Below are 16,190 nucleotides of genomic sequence, written 5' to 3'. Positions count from 1 at the left end.
AATTATTTTTAATATCAACACATCAAAATGATCTAAAAATATTAATTTAAAAAATAAAAAAACCTTAAACTTTTTAAAAACATTTTTAAAACGTGGATCATAGAAGAAGAAGAAGAAAAGAAAAACTAGTATTACTGATTGAAAAGGTCACTTGACAAGTTTGAGGTTTACAACTTGGTTAGGTTGACCAGAATTCAATAAGTTTAGAGGACCTGATCAAACATCTCGAAATCCAACTATGAATTGAGGTTCTCAGATCCCCGTGCTTCCTCGCTTCTTCCTTCTGCTTACAGACCTCCGAGTTTAAAACACAAAATTTATGACTTTGAACTTCCAGTGATGAAACCACGCTCCATTCCCAAGATGGAGCATTAAATTAAAAAGAAAATTATTCAATCATTTTTAATTAGTTTGTGAAGCCCGCTGACGAGACTAAATAAAATACTTTAAAAATACTAAATAAAAAAATTAAGTTTTTAAAGGTTCAAATTAAAAAAAAATCAATTAAAAAAAATAAACAGAGTTAACTTGATAAATCCACGGTGTGTGTTATGAGATCATGACAACCGTGTAGAAAGAAAATTTTAAAAAAATCATGAAATTTAATTTTGTAATGGTTTAATGTTGAAAGATGAAATTAAACAAATTAATTACAAAAATAATTTAAAAAAATAATTCGAGTCAACTTGTTAGATCAGGAATCTAAATTAAAAAATTAAGATAAATTCATAAAAAGTAATACAAAAAATAAAAGGTTAAAATTGAAAAAAAAAAGTTAAATATATGAGATATAATATCGATATATAACTCAATAAAAAAATAAAAAAGTTATAAATTATAATTTTTAAAATAATACATTAAGAAATTAAATTAAGAAAAAAACACGTAAATAGTGTTTTGTGAAAGGGATTTAGCCACGTAATTTGGAGTTTTTGTTAATAATAATAATAATAATGTATTTACTTACGTGTACCCAGAAAGCATGGAAGGTAGAGAGGATCTAGTAAAAGAGAAAACAAATGCCCCGCCCCCCCGTATCTAAGATATTATCAATAAAAATAAATAAATAAATAGTAATAAGAAAATAAAAAAACACTGAAACAGAAGTATATTACAATAATAATGTGAGACCACAAGGTTGACAAATTCGAAGTCATTGTTGCTTTGAGAAAGGGAGAAAAAGAAGAGAAAAGGAAGATCTCTCTCTCATTCTTATCTGGGATAGTGCGGATCTTTCTATCTAACTAGCCCTAGCAGATTTGAGCTTCTGTCTAGTATATATAATAGTTCATTATTCTTTTTTCTATTGATTGTGATTTAAGATTTTTCAATGACATTACAAAGGCACCCACCTACTTTTGTATTTTGCTTCAACTGGGAATTTTTGATATAGTTGTAGTTGAGTTTCAAGGGTTTTCTTTGAATTTGAGCTCAAGTTTTGTTATGGGGTGGTGGAGGATGCTGCCATATATAAGGTAAATCTTCTTGTTTGTTGTTTTAATGGATGATTGATTTGGCTGTTTGTTGGTCTCTCATTTATGCTTTAACCTTAATCCATATACTAATCACGGTCAACTTCCAGTTATTTAAACATGTGTGCATGGCTGTTGTCATGTCGGTCTCTCATTATTTTCCCTTATTCTTTTCTTATTTGTTAGTGGAGGAATATAACCGATTGCTTTTCTTTCCTTGATTATCACAGCTGGAATCACAGGCTTCTGTTTGGAAGATCTTAAAGAAAACTGGAGTTCAGATTATCAATAATGCAGGAATGATGGTCTACTGGAATTTCAAGTAAGAATTGGCAAGAGTTTCCAGTGCCATCAGTATTTGTTGATCGTTGAAGTTAATAACATTAATTGCAATAGTATTAAGAGATTTATTAGCGTATTTTGTAGTGGTAAGGGTTCTCTGTTCCATTTATTAGCCATTATATGGTCATGTATAGCTATGAAGCATTACAGTCAGTTACCTTCGAAATGGGTGTCGAATGTCAATTGAAACTTTCACAGTTCTCATGTTTTGTTCAGATAAGACTTTCCTTATCTCCCTTCCTTACCAAATACACTTGTATTGCCTTTTGTATCAACACAGTGTTTCTTTAAAGCTTGGAAAATGCATTTCCTCAACAACAGGGATAAATGAATTACTTTTGGTGCTGTTTCTAATTTATTTTCTAAACTTCTTTCAGTACATTGGCTGGCCCATTTCGCCCTACTGTAACATAAATTATGGCAGGCTCTAATGGATCAGCTCACTTAAAGACACTCAGCATGCAAAACACATTTGGAACATTGGTTGTGACTCTTACAACTACTGTACAATAGATTAGCTTGCTTAAAGACACTCAGCATGCAAAACCCATTGGTACATTGGATATGACTCTTAACAACTACTGTACAATAGACCGGCTCACTTAAAGACACTCAGCATAATATCTGGCTCGGAACACTTGCAACTAGGGAGAAGCTCTTGACGGACAGGTATCTCTGTGGCCTTCTAAGCTGTTGCCTTCATGCTTCTTGCAAACATATTAGGAATGCATCTTTATTTTTGTTTGACTATGGAATGTAACCTCTCTCCATAATGTATTATATATGGAGATAAATTGTTTTTCATTGACTTTATCTATGGACCAGATTTGTCAAGATTTATTCATAATGTGCTAGTTCGTTTCTAGATTGAGTGATGAAGGGGTCTTTTCCTTATATGGAATATTTACTACAATGTTGACTGGAATTCAATTTCACCAGCGAAACTGAGCATGACATTCGTGTACGAGGAAATAATATGATAATGCAGCTTGTATAACATGGTGGTGGTTCTTTCTATGTGTCAGGATTGATGAATGAGGATTTATGTGCTGTAACAAATTATTTTTTCAATGCAACCATACAATATACATGTTACAATATGCAATGAGTTTTATTTGTCAGAATCATGGACCATATTTCCCCATCCTGCAGCTTCTTTCGTGTAACAAAAATATATAGTGTGGGCTAGTAAATATTTTTCATTTGTGATTGAAGAAAAAGAGATATCCTTCATATCAGGGTTGGCAGGTTTATTTGGAGTTTTTACTAAGTTGTTTCAGGTGTTTGCAGAAATGGGAACTGAATTTCTGTATAAGATGTATATACCGGGTTATCATTCTACAAGGGATCTGGATGACAGTAGTGGGGATGTTAGATGGCCTTCACATCATGAAAACAAGGCCTTTGGGCAGTACCATGACATGCTTGCTGCAAAGCCAGAAATAGATAGATACTCTGGATATGACAAGGAACACTTGAGGCAAACCATACTGAGGCATGAAAACACATTCAAACATCAGGTATGTTTTATCTCCACTCTATATTGTTGAGCTATAAAATTGGATTTTTATACTTTCTGACAGAGCTCATGAAATATAGTGTAAAAATGCCCTTATTTTGCATAAATAATTGAAATTTGATTGAGAATAAAATTATATTTATGTTTATGGAAATTTGATTATGCAGGTCCATGAACTGCACCGGCTTCACAAAATACAAATGGACATAATGAATGAAGTCCGGAGCAAACAATCAGTCATATGCCTTGATCATGTGGGAACATTGCAATCAAATCCTTTTGCCTTTCCACATGAAGGAGACCGAAGGAGGTGTCACAATCCCAGTTTGCCTTTAGTGGCTATGAATTGTCATATACCATCTGCCTCAGGTGCTGATAGTGTCCAATCACATTTTGGTTCCATTAATGTGCAGAACATGCAATCCGGATGTGGCTCAACACACGGTGGTTCCAGGCTTAAGGATGAATACAAGCACAAGAAGCTTCAGAGGAGATTATTTGACCTTGAATTGCCTGGTGACAAATACATAAATGATGAAGATGACGCACGTGGGGCATTTGTAGGGTCAGGGGTGGAAACTCACCCTCCAAATTGGAATTGTAACGTTACTTATGAGAAAAATTGCAATATGTCCACCCCAAGTAGTGTGTACTCTGGCTGCAATGGTGATGCTTTTAGTTCCATTACACACTTAAGTAGGACCCCAGGTTTTGCAGATTTGAATGAACCTTTCAAGGTTGAGGAGGCACATGGTACAATTTCTTTTGATACTCTAGGCAAGGCTACCTATTCTAAAGAGGAGATACAGGGGCGGGATTTATCTGCAAATTCATCCCCAGGCTTCCAATGTTTGGCCAAGGAAGTTTCTCAAAGACATAAAGAAAAGGATGAGGGAATCAGCCAATGTAATCAGCATTTAGATAAAGAATGGGGGAAGAAAGGCCGACCACCTCTTAACTTCAACCCTGGTAAGGACTTGTTAAGCAAGCCACTTTAGAGTGTTTTTTTTGGTTGATATCAGCCAATGATATTGTTTTTTTTTTGGATGTGCAAATTTGTATCAGTCACTACTTTACAAGTAGCCGAGTAGCTATGTTTTTTATTCAAAATCATTGCTTCACTATTTTTCGTAGCGTGTTTATAATCTTTTGTTGATAAATGGGTGAATTGATTTTCTTACTTTAAATCCAATACAACTCAATTCTTTTGAAATTCTTAAATATAGCAAATCAGTTAATCTGTGGAATTTTTTTTGGAAATGAATTATTAAAAATAATAAATTGGAAGGAAAAAGAGTTACTGATTTTCTGGGCATAACCATTTTATTATTAGACATCCAAAAGCATCAAAGTACTTCTAAGGCAATGGCTCTTCTGAGATTTACATGAATTTTCAGAAACCTATGAGTCCCTGTTCTGAAAGTTCTGAGAAATGTATAAGAAACTTCTCATTGTTATTGATTCCGTATGCATTTTAAGGAATGTCTTTTACTTTCTTATAACAAAGGGAAAAGAAGACTGCATATTTTGAACACTTGAATGTGCTTGCATGTGAAGGTGTGTGTGCTTTTTTGTTCACAGATACTGAGTTAACATTATGGTATTTTAAAGTTATTTACTTTCTAAGATTACATCATTTTCTTCTTTGTGACTGATGCTTAAAATCTTGAACATTAATTTTTCTTTTCCTTTAGGTGGTTCAGAATATAAGAGGCACAATTGAAAATTCTCGCAATAAGCTTGTTGCTGAATAGTACTAATTCAGTTTCAACTGATGGTTTGATCCTTTTTTCAGGCCATATAAGCACCAGAACTTTCAATAGAACTTTTTATGGAGAATATTTGCCTACACAAAGTGAGTCATTGCATGTTGGCTGCATGAAAGCCCATGAGCCTGATCAGAATAAACCAGAACAATTGAGAAAGAAGACAATTTTTGGTGTAGAAATCTCCGATAGAAATCATGATGCATCTGTTATGTTTTCAGATACACTTCTGCAGCCACCTGCTCCTCCATCTAATGTAGTAAATTCCGAGTCATCCTCCATTTCATCTTGGAAGAAGCCTCCAGCTAGCTTGAGACGGAATGCAATATATGTTCAGGGAAACCCTTGCTTTAATACCTTTCCTGAATCAAATAAGAGTTCAGCAACATTGATTCATTGCCCTGAAGTTTCTACAGATTGGTCGATTGTTAATGAAAAAGTGGATTTTGTTCCAGGTCCTGAAGTTGAATTGTCCTATAAAAATGACCTCTGCTTCGTTTCTCAGTCTCAGTCCAAGGAAAAACGAGTTTACCATGCATCAGCAGGTCACTCGAATGGTCACAGTGCTAGTTATTCAGCTTCTGAACTAGCTCCTCAGCATAGGCCTCCAAATAACCCAAGGGGTTCAGGCTGGCTGGATAATATAAAATCTGCAGAGGAAGTAAACCTCAATGCAGTACTTCCAAAATGTTGCCCAAATGAAGCAATTTCTGATTCAAATCTTATTTCCATTGGTATTCAAAGGAGGGAAGAAATTCCACTAGGAGGGTTATCTTGGCTGAGAGCTATTTCACCTTGTGAAGGAAATTCTTCTGTTGAAATGCCCGACTCTCAAAAGGTGAATTTGGATTCCTTGCAAAGAAAATATGATGAGCTTTTTGCTTGCGATTCTGGAACAATAAAGGGCCTCAATCAAAACTATATCCAGGATTCGTCATCAGCAACAAATGTGCATGATGCCAAAGACAGAAGAATAGGAGGTGACTGTTCAAGCAATAGGAAGATTCTTGGTGTTCCCATTTTTGAAAAGCACATGTCCAAGGATCAGCCTTCTGCCAGCTCTGGCCTGAAGCCTAGTTGTTGTGTTTCAGAGACTAATGATGCTAGCTTTATCAAAGGTGGGTTACTTCGTACTGATCTGAATCAGGATCCTATGGAATCTGAATCCGTGGAGACCCAAAACACAAAGATTTTAAATGCGGAAAGGCATTCAGTTGATTGTAGAGCTAGCTTAAGACACCCAATTGATTTGAATGTGAGTGTGACTGAAGAAGAGGCTCAAGTGAGTATTTGTTCTCCAAGAACCAAGGATGAGATTGCAATTGAGATAGATTTGGAGGCGCCAGTTGTCCTTGAAAATGAAATAGACATTATATCTGGTGGTGAATTTCTAGAGAGTAAAGTTAAAGAACCATTTCAGTCAATAACTGATGAATCCAAGGACTTTCGTGGAGGCTTTTTGATGGCTGCAGCTGAGGCTTTAGTTTCTATCTCATCTTCTGGTGCATGCAAGTTTCAAGACAATGCTCCATGCCATGACTCACTACAGTGGTTCACAGAGATAGTTTCTTTGTATGAAGGTTACATTGAGAATGATGTAGGATCAATTTCAGTGCACGAGAATATTACTGATTGTGAAGATCCAAAATCAGATGTGGTTGATTTTTTTGAGTATATGACCTTAAATTTAACTGAAACCGTGGTAGAAGAGCATAATTTTGAGCCAATGGTTTTGGAAAGCATAAAAGATGAAACATCATTGCCAAGACGTCCTCGGAGAGGTCAGGCCAGGAGAGGAAAGCATCGGAAGGACTTTCAAAGAGATGTACTTCCTGGTCTTGTCTGTTTGTCTAGGAATGATGTGACTGAGGATCTTCAGATGATTGAAGGGCTCATCACAGCAACCGGTGGCACTTGGCGGTCAGGTTTGTCACAGAGAAATTCTCCTAAAAGAAAGGCAGGAAGGGGGAGAAAGCGTGCAGCCCCAGCTGCTGCCTCTCCAATAGTAACAGCAGTGAGTCCACCGCAAACTCAGCAACCTGATTGTGGAGAACTGGGACTTGAGGTAACAGGATGGGGAAAGAGGACAAGGCGTCCTCCACGACAGAGATATCCCATTAATAACCCTTAACAACAACAAACTAGAGAGGAAGTCATTTAGATTTCAGAAAGGAATTGTCATGCAGCCTGTCAAATTTTCATGCCAGGGAGATTCATATTGCGTGCATGCCTTATTTTCTGAATCTTTGATTTGGTATGCTTCACTCTTCAGTTTATTGGTGAGCTTGTTTTACTGATGATAAAAAATAAGTGATACTGGTCTCTACTGACATAAAATGAACGTGTTACTTGTTAGTGTGTAATGTTACTAGACATGGTTAGCCTTTGAGTTCTCAAATTCAGAGAGTGAGAATGTGTTCTTTTGTCTTGCATTGTTCTTTCTGTTGTGCGTGACTTCCATAACTTGTATGTTATCTGCTTCCTTAAATGACATGTTGTGAGTAAAAAAAAAAAAAAATTCTGTTTAATATATATATGTGCACAGTAGAGTCCGAACGTGGCCTGAAATCTCCTATGTAAGCCAGCGGTCTTAACAAGATTACCATTATCAGGGCTCTGTTAGGTGGCTTGCCCTACACGTAATAATAATACATATTCAAAGGTCTTGGTCTTGTACCCCTTAATCTACTTGTTGATGCTCTTCATATTTCCTCGCAAATAAAGAAATGGACTCTAATTTTGTTTACTCTCTCTGTTTTTTTCCCTCAACAGTTGACAACGTCTTCCATGCTTACTTTCGGAGTTAATTATATTTTTATTCTTAATTAATAATTAGAAATAAGCTTTAATTCACTCTAAGAAAGTAAAAACAAAAACAAGCACTCTTGAAAAAAAAAAAAAAAAACCCCTCTAGTTTTACCCTTCTCCATTTACAATGTTTTGAAACATGCTCCGCACCCCTCAATCGCCGTCGTTTTTGCATCTCCAACTGACAGACAAACGAGAAATACGGGGATCCCTTTGGCGGTAAATTTAAAAGTTAGTTGTTGGACCTACGAACAACTGACAGATACACATGAATGCACACTAAAACTGTCAGTCAAGATTGGGTACCCATTTCGGTTCTCCGAGTTTTAGTGTGCATTCATGTGTATCTGTGTGCATATGCGTACTTTGGTTTGATTTCTAACCGTGTTTGGGAAATTTGGAAGAAAGGGTAAGGAATAGAAATTATAAGAAGATGGAAGTGAAGGAAAGGGAATGTTTAGTAATATTCTCCTCTTATCTGAATTTGTAAGCGTGATAATGGGAATTAAATAATTTTTTCTTAGAGGGAAGGTATAGACTATAGGAAAGTCTTTACAAACGTTGTTAACCGAGTAGTACATGTCAAAAGGTTTCTTTCCCTTCCACTTTCCTCTATTTACAAGTTCAGTTCTTTCCCAAATTGATTTAAATTACTGCAACTTAAAATAGGGAATGCTAGAGTGTAGAAATTTTTTAACAGTATAGCATAAATATGTACATGTGGAAAACGAATTTAATACAAGTGTTGGCATTATAACGTGTGAATTCTGTAAAGCATGTATTTTTCAATGTTGATATTTATTTTATGAACTTTATGTTGAAAATTCTGCTAGGTGTGACTACTTTGATATATGTGGAGAGCTTTTGTTCATGGGGAGAATGAAGGTGAAGTACCATGAGAAGCAGCGGAGGCTGGTTCTTTGTTGGTTTCTGCATGTGGGTTTGATCTAGTTTGGATGAATTGCGTTTGATGTTTACTTGTAGGCAATGGCTGGCCTTTCTGTACCGAACCAACATGAGGCTAGGTGAGCTTGAAGTCAGAGAAAAGGATCGTTGGGAATTTTAGGACTTATGAATCAGCAGTTTTAGGAGTGCTGAATGTGGAAAGGTAGCAGGAGCTGAGGCGGTCAAGACTCCAAAGAGCAAGGCCTAAAGGTAAGACCATCCTCCAAAAGAAAGCTTCTTGAAGTTTATCTTTAATACTTTATGGAATTGTTTCCTTTTGTGTAAAAGGGTAAATTTTATTGAAGAGAAAAGGATTAAAAGACACAACAGAGAGGATAAGACATCCTCCAAAAGAAGGATGAAAAATCATAATAAAAATTCAGACCAATCCCACTGATTGTAATTTTTCTTGTGAATCAATGATGCTGTATGTTGCATGGCTGCACATGATTCCATGATGTATCTGTTTGTACAGATTATCAATAAATTCGAATCTAAATTGCGCAAATCCTGCTTCTAGTTAGTGGTCGCACTTTACACTGGGATAATATGCTATACTGCAATGCACTGCATGTTTAATACTGTGACGCAGTCACTTTAACAAGTCTTGTCAATGATAACCATTAATTTTAATTGTTCATTGTTTTTCTTTATGTTTTCAAACTTCAAATTAAGTTATCTTATTTTCTTTGGGAAAATCATAACAAATGATGAGAGATTAGTCATTCTAGGTCCTGGTTAGAATACTCAGGTGTGACACAGAATGAGTTGTAGTATCACTCGTTTTAGGGTGAAGCTTGTTGCAAGTATATATTTCGACTAACTGATATTGGAATTTAATTTCTTTGGACTAGCTCTTGGGTAGAAATGCAAATGGGAGGTGGTTTCTCGTAACATTTTCTTCATTCTTTAGCCTTGGTTGGTTCAGGAAGAAGGATCGCTCTTAGGATGAGGTGAGAAGTGCTTCGTTCAAGATGTAATTTGTTTGATGCGTTTTGGTTATGAGTGTTGTGGGAAAAGCTGCAACTGAAGCCCCTGATCAGTAATAAATTGACAAGTTCATCTGTTGAAACTTTTTTGTTTGAAAAAAAAAAAAAACAGAAAGAACCCAAAACAAAAGGGGGGAGTTTATGCTTCCTTGAAATTATTCTAGCTTTGATGTGATTGTGGCATGGTTGGATTTCGTTTCTCTTTAATTTTGCGTTTTCATTTATCTGGACACAGACAAATCAAGATACAAAACATAGATACAGGATATTCTCGTAACTTCAGAACTTCCTCCACATGTTGATGAGTTCAGACAACCTTTGTTAGAACACCCACCAACTCCCACTGTTTTCCTCGCTTCTTCTTTGATGCCCAATGCCTGAATTCTTAATGATTCATTCCCCATAATTTCTCCAATCTTTTCTGCAATTTCTGCTCTATTCACTATCATCTCCTCACCCCATCCCCAACTCTTCACCCAGGTCCCTAGTCCAATCCTCTCCACAATTTATGCGTTGACTTTCTGGTCCCCATGTTGGGGCCAAGGTAAGATCGTCACTCCATGCCATGCAGCCTCCATCACTGAATTCCAACCACAATCACTGAAAAATCCTCCGACTGCTGGGTGGCTTAATACATCCTCCTGGTTTACCCAATTCCTAACAACTAATCCCTCTTCTTTCATCCTCTCCATCAATTCATCTCCAATTACCCCTTCCAATCCTTCATTATCTTCTCTGTCAACTTTTTTATCCTTCACCACCCAGACAAACCTGCTACTACTCCTTACCAGCCCTTCACCCAACTCTCTGACTTGATCCCTCGACAAAGCAGTCCTACTATCAAAGCTAACATACACAACTGATCCAGCTGGTTGATCATCAAGCCAAGTTAGCTGTAACTGGCTCTTCTCAAAATCACATGGGTGGGAGTGGTCCAATGGCGACAACTGAAGGTAGCCTTTCCAGGAGTAGTTGGCAATCATTTAGCTTTCTGAGTGGTTCTTGCTCAAAACTTTCGAACGTGTTAACTAGAATTCCACTTGATTCTGCGACTTTTCTACTATCCTCTATGAAACTGGTCTTTAGGATATTATTGCCTTTTTTCAGAAGTGGTGGGGGAATCCATGATTTGGGCATCAATTCCAGGCCCCGAATCTTGTTGACATCCATCTCATCTAATTCATCCATAGCTTTTGAGTCGGCTAAAGTGGGGTAACATAGAAAAAATGTCAGCATTTTAGCAGATGACGTGAAGAGAACATAATTAGGACGGCTAATAGCTTCAGTGATGGGAATAACCGTCGAAGCCAAGCTCATGTCCGTGATAAAAACAGAAAGGGGTGGATTTAGTGCAGACAGAAGTGGGGAAAGAAGGTGAGAGGAGTTCTTGATGAGTTGGAAATGTTCGAAAAAAGGTTCATTCGAAGGGTTTTCAAGTGGAAGGAGATGAAACTGCTGGTGCTTGATTTGAGGAAAGGTTAGTTATTGTGAATGAAGGAGCTACAAGGTTAGTTTATAGGTTAGTTATATCTTAATAAATCGGATTTACTTTTTGTCTTTACAAAAAAAAAAAGAAGTTTGCTTAAGTAAAATTGAATTTCTTTAATGTCTAAAGATTACCCAAACTCATAGTAAAATAAAACATAATATAGTTCTAGAATAATAATCATAATAGTCGTATATTGGGTTGCAAACCAATGGTCCATAACTAAAACTTAGTTAAACACAAGCCTAATGCCTAAAACAAGCTTAAACATTGATTTTAGGCTAAAATAAACCCAACAAAAATAAAATTGCTAAAACTAGAATATAATTATCCAAAACATTAATTAAAACAATAAATAAACCTTAAGAAATATTCAAATTAATACAAGTTATCAAAACAACCCCAAAACCTATCTCTTTGTATTGGATCCCTTGTAGCCAAATTTGAAACTTGTAGAAGAATGAGTATCCCCTTGTGCCGTTCATTAATCCTTTTTTCTTGCTTGAAAGATGTTTGAATGCTAAAATTTCTTTATTTTTTCAACTATTAGAAAAAAAGGAAAAATAACTGAAATATCTCATTTAAATAGCCTCCCATAATTTCCTTTTTGAATAAGCAAGTACTATAAAATAAGGAAAAGAATAAAAAAAGAATATCAAGCATCTTTGCCACTATATACATTCCATAATGGATATGGAATTCTTGCAAACTATGGATAATAGTTGTTGTCATAAATGTCTCCTTGTTTGACATGAAATCATTGTAGAAGAGGTAAGTCAATATCTACCATACATGTTTCCAAGTGCATTAAGGAATTCTTGTATTGACTGAAATCTATAATACACAAGAAAACAATGTTACTTCAATTTTCACACAATATTGATAGATTTCAGTCTTGACTTCAAATACATTGTTCTCTCTTATTCGAATAAATTAGCAAGCCTATCACATATCACTGGAAAGGTACAAATGTCTATTTTCCAACCTAATCGGAATCTTAGCAGAATTCCTTCTGTAGCTTTAGTTTTAGTCCAAAAAGTAAACGAAGTTTCAGATAAATTTGACAAGATTTGTATAACAAATTCAACCATCTGAAATAATCCCTTAACAAAAACTGATTGACCTAAATTTTTAACCCAATGTATAACATGTCTAGAAACTCTTGTAAAGATCCCAACCCGATCCAACGGTTGAGTTGAAAGTTAGATTGATAGTGTAAAACTAGACAATAGAAAATTTTATGCTAAAATTTGAATATAACCTTACTTGGATCGTATTAATGCTCAATCTATTATCCTCAGTAGTTAAGCCATCCAAATACATATAAGAAACAGTGAACACAATTAAAAAATTGAAACATACTATTAAACACAAATTCAATTATTTATTAAAAATAAATTACAGTTAACTTGTTAACTCAAAATATATCATCATTTAACCACAACAACTATCACTAGTAGCACCAATATCACTATTACCACTCCACCACCACACCACTATCGACCACACTACCACCACTATATTCTTTATCAATGACGCACGTAGGACGCGCGACGTTGCAGGATGTCAAGGGGTTGCCACCTGGTTGTTTAGTTTAGGGTCATTAGGAGACCAGAGTATACTGATCTTATTTGAAATTCTAGGGTAAGTGATTGATTATGGTTAGAGATTGTATTAGCACTCCCAACGCATCTTACCTGAGATAAGCTGCATTATGTGGTTTGAATGTGGTTTATAAGTATTGATGAGTTCCTAACCAGTGGTCCGTCTATAACTCGGAACAAAGATTTACACTCATGAATAAATCTGGCATTTCGAATTTATTATGTGCTCGTATGCTTAAATAAATTCTTATATGAAGAATTCATATAAATGCCCTGACAAGGGTTCATCTATCCTGGGAGGTGAAAATGTTTTTTACAACTCATATATTATGGTGAAAAATACTCCAAATTAAAATTGGTTAGTATCCAAAATGATTTTGAAAATTTTCTAGTCAACTTTTGGTTCTTAAATACCAGCCTGTTTGTAGGTCCAACATTTATATAATAATGTTGACCATTAATTTTTAGGAATTAAAATTTTTAAGGTTATTGAAATATTGGTCAAATCCCTAAGGAATTTTACAAACTTATTGTAAATTCTAAAATTGTAAAAAAAAAACTCTTTATCAAAACAAATTAAAACCCAAAAAAACGAAGAACATGAAGAACTCCGAAGAACATTCAACATAAACCTAACAACATGGATTTCAAATCAGACCAGATATAGACAAACGAAGGACACAAACATGTTAGAAATCATGCAAGGATCAATAATCTAGCATTCATGCCTTTCAATTATCACTCAAAAACCATGATTTTGTCAAAATAGGTTTCGGTTCAAAACCAAAACCCTAGAATTAAAACCTATTGAAAATATGTTATTAATGCAAATAAACCCTAGATTATTGACTACTCAAGTTGCCCGAAGGGTTCTATTTAAATAATTGAACCAAAACTAGTCCAAATTATAGGGTTGAGACAATGTTTTTCCCAAGAACACGAAGAACACTGCCCAACAAACCTAGAAATGAAGATCAAGCTGCCAAACCCGGAAAATGGTCTTTTATGCCTCTTAAAAATACTTCCTTAGTTCCAATAAACCACATTACCATAACTAAGAATATTTGAATTAAAAGAACTAACAAACAACATCAAATCATCAAAATCATGCAAGAGATACCAAATCCAAAAACTATCAACTTAAAATAGTTTACTTGTTCACTAAATATGGATTCAAAATTAATTTTCTAAACTCATTTTGGTCATGAACAGACCAAGAAAACCAAGATGAACATCATTGCTTCAACATGCATTGCTTAAGTTAAACTAAAACAACACTAGTTTATCAAGAAGAAACAATTTAACTATAAGACTTTACTATCTAAAACATCCAAAAGAGCTTTAAAAAAACATAATCAGACTATAATATTAATAAAAAGGGCAACCATAACACCATTTGCCAAGCATTCTAAACTTTAGCAAGCCACATGGACTCCACTTTTAGATTAGAAAACAATACATGCAAGCTCCTAGAGTAGCTACTACCCTCTTTGCTTTTCTTTGTCAAGTCTTGCTTCCACAAGCTTGTTTCCCTTTCAAAACTTAAGAAATTCGTGTGCTAGACTCTTAAATCTTCACATATAGAGTTCCTTTATCAATCTTTTCTCCTTTTTACTCTGATTTTCCAAGGGGGTATTTATAGTGTCTTGCTAGGGTTTTCGATGAATTCAAACATATATTGATCAAAGCTTAGTCCTTTTATCAAAATAAGAGGGTTCTGGAGTATGTTTTATAGTTGTGAGCTCTATACTTATGCTAGTTTTACAATGATGGTTTTACAACAAATTTGATTTTTGGAGGTTTTGGTGGTTTTCCAAACTTGGAGATCAATGAGCTAGTTTCTAGCCTTTTGATCTTAAGAGAAACTTGACCAACTTTTGATAAGAACCCAATAAGAAGGATTGAAATGTGGACACACAAATAAGATTAATGGTTTTGTAAAATGTGTATCATGATCATCAACTACCAAGTCACGTATTTTCAAAGCTTTATTGGAGCAACTCTAATGTACACATCATTGGAGACCACCTGTTCTTGGTAGAGGAGAAGCATATCTTTTGTTTGGATCTATCTTTGCTCATTTTAAAGGTCTGTAGCTCTACATTCATTTGTTTGAAAGTGGTTTTCTTTAGCTGCTCTACCACGCTATACTCATTGTGCTTCATCAGCTTTAAGAATTCACCAACTTCCTCCTTATTCATAGGTTTGTTTATTTTCATATCTTTGATGACATCTACAACCTTTTTGGCTTTTGGCTTTTCATTGTCTTTCTAGTTTTTCAGGCATAAAACATCTGCCATTTTGAGTTAATCCATCAATTTCGGTCTGAAACACAGGAGCAAGACCTTTAATATTAGGAGAATTTTGTAATTGTAAGGCAATGCATTATAGTTCCCATTGTAGGTAATGACATGCCTTATCAGGATGAGCTTCGGCAGACCGCTCTCAGTATGTTGAAGCCTACACATCTTTGCTTTCTTCCTTTGAAAACTTATCATGCCTACGACATCATCCTTTTCCTCCTATATTTGTAACATACCACAAATCATCGTTTATATCACCTTTTAGTGAAACTTTTCACATTTATTGATGTTATATCCCCTTACTCGGTGGAACCTACAAAACCTATCATTGTTTCTTGAACTTGATTCATTTTTTATTGGTAAACACTTATCCATGGTTACCCTTAAAACCTTTTTTCTTTCTTCTAAACTCCACAACATTTACTCCTCCACTACTAGAAGTATGATTAGTAAGATCACTCCATTTCTTGACCTTTGTGCTATCCAAGGCCATGTACTAGCTTAACATAGAATCGGTTAAGCTGTTTTGGAAGAAACGGATAAGCAACTTCTTGTTGTGTATGACTTCTATCATTTTGTTGTAGTATGACCTCAAGTGTATCTTAAGGCATTCCAGTACCGTGTATTTCACAAATTCTGTCACCTTAAACTTCTTGGGCATCACTACATTTGGTACCAAACATATCTCAACTACTCTAACCGGGTCATAGACAACAAATCCCTTAATAACCATCAATCTTTCCTCATAGGCAACCCACTTATCTTGTTTGGGATGATAAGAGGATTTAACCTCGTGGAATCCCTCTATTGTTAGATTTATTATGGCCGACATTTGAGCAGATGTAATCATAATTGGGATGCTCGCTATTCTTTATAGTCCAGTAGCGGGATTTGCTCAAAGTTTTGTGAGCTGAGGATAACCAGAGCTGTTAGAGGCAGTAATATAGTTGATTGCT

At 35.3% G+C, this 16,190-nt stretch overlaps 1 protein-coding gene and 1 pseudogene across 5 annotated transcripts; one reads left to right on the top strand and one right to left on the bottom strand.

Moving 5' to 3' along the window:
• The first annotated feature begins 1,122 nt into the window (after nucleotides 1-1,122).
• On the top strand, nucleotides 1,123-9,360 carry LOC133699556 (uncharacterized). Of its 5 annotated transcripts, XR_009843295.1 has the most exons (8): nucleotides 1,124-1,475; nucleotides 1,703-1,794; nucleotides 2,192-2,483; nucleotides 3,105-3,334; nucleotides 3,501-4,302; nucleotides 5,129-7,353; nucleotides 8,741-8,792; nucleotides 8,892-9,360. XR_009843295.1 is itself a non-coding variant. In XM_062122849.1 (6 exons), the coding sequence occupies exons 4-6, from the start codon at nucleotides 3,107-3,109 to the stop codon at nucleotides 7,228-7,230; spliced, it is 3,132 nt and encodes a 1,043-aa protein (XP_061978833.1). In that variant the 5' UTR covers nucleotides 1,123-1,475; nucleotides 1,703-1,794; nucleotides 2,192-2,483; nucleotides 3,095-3,106; the 3' UTR covers nucleotides 7,231-7,531. The 5 variants fall into 5 exon arrangements, 3 of the variants coding, with proteins under 3 accessions (XP_061978833.1, XP_061978834.1, XP_061978832.1); XR_009843294.1 differs by having other exon boundaries at nucleotides 8,741-9,360; XM_062122849.1 differs by lacking the exons at nucleotides 8,741-8,792; nucleotides 8,892-9,360 and having other exon boundaries at nucleotides 1,123-1,475; nucleotides 3,095-3,334; nucleotides 5,129-7,531.
• A 630-nt stretch (nucleotides 9,361-9,990) lies between these two features.
• LOC133699558 (UDP-glycosyltransferase 13-like) lies at nucleotides 9,991-11,308 on the bottom strand (annotated as a pseudogene).
• Between the last annotated feature and the right edge of the window lie 4,882 nt (nucleotides 11,309-16,190).

Source organism: Populus nigra, chromosome 7, assembly GCF_951802175.1.
Source record: "Populus nigra chromosome 7, ddPopNigr1.1, whole genome shotgun sequence".
NCBI lineage: Eukaryota > Viridiplantae > Streptophyta > Magnoliopsida > Malpighiales > Salicaceae > Populus > Populus nigra.
This window is presented reverse-complemented; position numbering and strand designations above follow the sequence as displayed.